The following is a 6,112-nucleotide window of genomic DNA, read 5'->3' on the forward strand; positions in this document are numbered from 1 at the left end:
AGTGAGTGAGTCGAGTGCAACACAATTAACTTACATGAAAATATATGAGAAACGAGATGACCAGTTCCCACTGGCAGTACCCGTTCACGAGTTGACGCATGGGACAACCATCGCGTAGCTCAACCATAATAGAGGGAACCTCACGATTCGGCCCACGACGCCACCACCAGATTGACCATTTGAGTGAGCATGACACACTCGATTCCCATGACTTCATAATTACAATTCTTATTCGTCGAAATAGAAGTATAATTCAGACACTTGAAGATCACAAATCACGTACATGTTTTACAAATAAAATTTAAATGTCACAATATTTGAATTATTATAACAAAAATAATTATGAATAAAATAATAAAAAATAGTAAAATAAAAATTAGGAGATCATGTGTGGGGTGGCAAAGTTGTCGGGAGGATCCAAGCGTTTTTATCAGTCAAATAGGCGTTAATTGTGTCAATTATGCGCTTTATCCATTAAATTTTTCTTAACATAAGTTTTTTGAATTGAAATTTAAATTGTAATTATAATAAATATAAATTTGAAAATTGAATTGAATGAATGATCATAGCAAATAGAATGCTATCGCGAAGTAAGTTTATGGGTGGTAATTTAACCTGGATGCCCAAGATTTTCCAAACACTGGCTCAGAATTAGGGTGAATTTTTCATAAGGGCGCAGGTACAGGGTAGGGAGGGAGAGCTAAGGGTGGGGGGTTTATGTCGGAGTCGCCGGCGCGGTCTGCATATTGCATTAGATTTAAATTGTTTACGTCGTTAAGAAAGAAAGTTTCAGAAACTGGGCGAAACGAGGATAAGTTCTTGGTATATTTAATTTTTCCGCATAAACGTGTGAGGATTGTTGTGACCCATATTATTTTTGAGATAAAGAGAGGCTTCAATAAGTTGTAATAAGTACTAAGTAACTTAAAAAGTTAGTTAAGTATTAAGCAACGTGAATTTTGAGTCAAACAGATGTACTGATTTTATTATTCGGGGTTCGCATATATATTAAATTCGCATATATATTTAAAATATTGCCACGTCCATAAAGTCTAGCCCAAAAAAGTAAGTATGTTTACACATAGGTACATACTTAAGTAGCTATTGTATGTACAACTGAACATAGATCTATATTTTAGTTATGTTACTATATAGTCGTCAAATATTATTAGTGATTATGTCACATTGTATCAAACATTGGCATCCTGTATTGAGTTCATCGTCTATTGTTTCAAATTGTAAACTATTCTATTATATTTCAATGAGAAAAAGTCATTACATTTTTTCTTTGCGCTTTGTCAGTTGGACGTGCGGGTCAGTCTGAGAGTTACATCATGAAGATATTAGTGTTAACAATCGGAATTTTGTTGTGTCAAGTTACAAATGTCAGCTGCCTTGAATTTTTTCAAATTGTGATGTCAAAAATTAATGAATTCGCGGACACGGTAGTTAAAAGTTTCCAAGATTTTGGAGCAACAGTAAAATCGTTTATGTATGGCGATACACATCGTAATACAAAACCGGTCCATAGTCAAGCCATACCATACAACAAATTGAAAACAGAAAGATATCCTGAAAAACATTATCCTACCCTGAGGACAGATACGGAACCCACAACTTTATTATCAACACCACAATTAGCCGCACTACACGGAAAAAAGGTAGAATCGCATGTTATAAGTACAAAAGATGGCTATCTCTTGACTTTGCACAGGATTGTTTTAGATCAATCCTTAGATACATTCAATAACACGGTTTTGCTTCATCACGGGTTGCTAGGAAGTTCTGCCGATTGGATTTTATTGGGTGCTAACAGATCACTCCCGTACATCCTATCTAATTATGGATATGATGTGTGGATGATAAACACAAGAGGAAATTACTATTCTCGTGGACACATAGAAATGAAAGTGGATTGTGCAGAGTATTGGAGTTTCTCCTTTCACGAAATGGGAGTTTATGATTTAAGAGCAACTGTAGAATATATTAGAAAAATAAAAAACAACACTGAAAAAATTAACTTTATTGGTCACTCTATGGGTGCTTCAGCATTTTTAGTTCTTGTGTCGACTCTTCCGATGTATAATGAGTACTTCAGGATAGCAATTTTTATAGCTCCTTTAGTGTATTTGAACAATATTAAAGGTCCTCTTAAGATGACTACTACAATATTTAGTGAGATAAAAGATGGAGAGTTTTTTTCTCAACGCAAGATACCAAAAGATGTAGCTTCACATTTTTGTGAAGGTTTAAACATCTTTTGTTCGAATCCTTTATTTTTTTTAAGTGGGTTACCAAGTCATAAAGACTGGAATGATAGTTTTATATCAACATTAATCTACCACATTCCAGCAGGTGGCTCAACAAATACTATTAAACATTACCAACAAATGGCTGCAAGCGGTAGATTTCATAGATTTGGTGATATGTTTGCAGAATATCCATTATCAGAAGTAACCGTGCCCATAGCTATGTTAAGTTCTACTGACGACTGGATAGCTACTGCTCCAGATGTTTTAAAACTATTTTATACTATTATGACACCGGTTGATAACTATGTTATTCATGGCAGAAATATAAGTCACACAGAATTTTTATGGGGTCCAAGAGCTGATACAGTGGTATTTCCGAGATTGCTTGAATACATGAAAAATGGCACAAATTTTAGTTCAATGTCTAAAAATGAGATTCAGTTAAATGATACAAATTTTGAAGCCAATGGAGTGGGATCAATGTTAAATTACTAAGCAATTTTGACAGCTCATAAAATTGTATTTGCAAACTTTTTGTAATGTTAGATATGCTTAACCAGTTTATGGATTTCTTAAATGGGTTAAAGAGGAATAGAGCTCATTTTGTAATGTAATGTATATGAGCTCTCTTTTCCACTGTTTTATTCATTATATTTATATTTATATTTATATCAACTAAGATACTAATGATACTAATGATAATTAGGGATTTCAAATAATCCATTCTTCTCATTATAATACGCAATGCATGCTATGTAGTCTCGTTTATACTACAAATATTTTCTATTTTGAACGGCTGAGTTTAATAACAGGTTATATTATATTTATACATGTTAACCTACTTATAAGCATTCTTTATTTAGGTATATAAAATTTATAATTTAGTTTATACTCATATTTCAAACATTTGTTTGTCAGATACACATATGACTTAAATTTTCATTATCTCTTGTTACCAATTTATTGGTTAATTAATATTGGATCTTCTTTCTGTTTTTTTATTATCTGAATCAAATCGTTCTTTTGCTTTTGAATTTCCTGCTGGCATTTTGTAGAATATTTAAATTACATTCATTACATGTATTACAACAATTTGATCCACACTGTAACTAATAGTGTGTAATAGTTTAGTGTTGTTTTACAGATTTCGACAAATGCTGCGAATATTACTCTCCACTCACGACCGGTGAAGTTGTCATTGTTTAAAAGTACTTACAAACCTAATAATACGGTCCTTGCCCCGACTACAGTAAAATTGACGGATAAATTACTAAGATCTACTATAAAAAATAAATCTGGCAAACGGAATATTACAGTGGTAGTTGGGACAGTAAGTGCATCTGATAATATATTTGTGTCTACAATGAAATACGAATCAGACAAACGTAATAAGACAGAACCTAGAGAAGCCTCTGGAAGGGCTCTAGAAGGCCTTTCTACAAGTGGTATACTATATGTCTCTGATAATATAACCACGTCTTCAATACAAAATGAATCTGCTGTATCAGTACCTATTGCTGAAAATGTATTAAATAATTTATTAATATCTGCTGTAAAAAATATATCTGCCGTACCAGTAACTACAACAGAAAGTATAACTAATAATTTAGTCATATTGACTGTACAAAATAAATCTATTCAAGCAGCACCTACTGCAAAAAATGTATCTAAAAATTTAATTATATCTGACATACAAAATATATCGGCTAAACCAGTAGTAACTACAGAAAATGTATCTAATAATTTAGTCATAATGGCTATACAAAATAAATCTACCGCACCAGTGGTTACTACAGAAAATGTGTCTAATAATGTAGTCATATCCACTATACAAAATAAACCTTTACAACATTTGTATGTGTTTTTATATCCCTTATCCTGTCAGTTCTTGCTAGTTCTACAGAAGTACAGGTACATTTATGTACATTTGAATGATATCCAAAATCTAAGAATGCAGTAAGTAAAAAGCCAATTCTACGAATTTTTCATGTCAACAACGCTATGCTATATGTAGTCATTATCTATTTATTATTTAAATAGTTTCCTTATTTTGACATATTCTTTTTTTATATTCGGAATATAAATATTTGCTATAATGGTTTCGCATACATATATTTTATAAGCTTTTAACCGCGGCTTCAACTCATTGTCATCATAACAATATATAACAAACAAAACGGCTTTGAAATAAACAAAATTACTTTTACATTTATTTAAAGTTAGGATAATATCTATGTGTTGGCGCCTTTTCACCCCACTGACTATCACCGGCCGCCGAGTTCAGGGAGTGGAGGCTAACACTCCGAAGAACCTAATCGACCCAACCGCGGCGATAAGCGCTATATGAACATAGAAGCATCGTACTTTACCAAAACAAAACTAGCTAACAGGCTGTAGCCTTGCAAACGCAGTGGAGAGATACCTAGATAATTATCTACGACAGAGGTCAGTCTGAAAAATATTATTTTCCATCTTGACCAGATCGCGGGGTTTGAACCTGGTACCTTCGCTCGCAGCCCGGCTTGGTGACTATTATATTGGTCATCAAATCAGTCACCGTTGTTACGAAAAATATACTAAATTAAAACTTGCTTTGCTACTCGTTAGAACGTAAAATAACACCGTCCATCAAAATCCACTTATGGCCAATTATTTCCGATGCAATTTTCTCTCATTTCTCGTTCAGTACAACGACGAGCTTCATCGTAATGATCTATTTTATATCGTATGTTGTTCAGTGAAGGGCTATCTAATTAACTTCTATTAATTCGTGCTGGTAATGCTGGTATATTCAGCTTTTATAATATTATAAAAACTGAATTTACCAGCACGAAAACAATAGATCCACAATATATTTTATAATCTGGACCCATATTTTTTTCATATCTTTTTTGGAACAAAAAAACTCGTTGTACCATACATAGATACATAATGCACACGGGGCACATGCTGCGCCCCGGAGCCTTCGCTCCTTCGTACTTCAAGCTACATGTATATGTAAAATTTCTAGAAGATTGGTTTATCCGGAAAAGAGGTAAAAAACTTTCGCATTTATAATATTAGGATTGTTTAAATTTAACAATTAACGAATAGTATTATAGTTATATATTTTTTTAAATATCTGTATACGCTAATATACAATAATTTACACTTGTACAATTTTATTAATGGTAAAATGTAATAGAACAATTTTTTGTGGCGACAAATTTAATAAACCCATTCCCGCAGACAAAAGGGGATGAAACAAAAAATTAAAGAATTTGCACAACAGATTACCATTTATTTCCTTCTGAAAACATTAGGCCGTCCACATTGTTTTAGGAGAACTCTTTTATATAAATTAGCACATCAAAGCATTTAAAGGAAAATATAAAAATTTAATTTCCATAAGGATTTAGATAGACGACCTGTTAGCCCAATGGAGATGCAATGCCAAGTCTTGTCAGGAAATTTTTAACAACCTCCGACGAAAAAAGAGGGGTGTTATAAGTTTGACCGCTAAGTGTGACTGTTCGTCCATCCGTCCGTGGTGGTGGTGGTTAAAGAAACACTCATGTTTTCTATTAATGACGACAGAGAGCAAATATTTTTATGTAGATATAGAACTAGCGTTATTGTTTTAAATATTCGTATAAATTGGTGGCAGTGTAAAATATTTGTACAAATTCCCAAAATACAGATATTCTAGTTTGGGAATTATGGTTACAAATATTTGTACATTTGTAACTGTTTATTTAATTAAGTCACTTAACACTTCCGTAAGCTCACATGATGGTCCTAGCTCGATCACGGGTTGCTAATTGTTGACCAAGCGGATCTGTACACACATTCTTTTAACTTAGTTGTAAGAAACATATAAT

At 32.9% G+C, this 6,112-nt stretch overlaps 1 protein-coding gene across 1 annotated transcript; it reads left to right on the forward strand.

Annotated features, from left to right (window-relative positions):
* The first annotated feature begins 1,270 nt into the window (after positions 1-1,270).
* LOC128683287 (lipase 3-like) lies at positions 1,271-4,105 on the forward strand. The gene has a single exon (XM_053768739.1). It carries the CDS (start codon positions 1,335-1,337, stop codon positions 2,745-2,747), a length of 1,413 nt encoding a protein of 470 aa, XP_053624714.1. The 5' UTR covers positions 1,271-1,334; the 3' UTR covers positions 2,748-4,105.
* The last annotated feature ends 2,007 nt before the right edge of the window (positions 4,106-6,112 follow it).

The sequence above is a fragment of the Plodia interpunctella genome, chromosome Z (genome assembly GCF_027563975.2).
Source record: "Plodia interpunctella isolate USDA-ARS_2022_Savannah chromosome Z, ilPloInte3.2, whole genome shotgun sequence".
NCBI classification, from domain to species: domain Eukaryota; kingdom Metazoa; phylum Arthropoda; class Insecta; order Lepidoptera; family Pyralidae; genus Plodia; species Plodia interpunctella.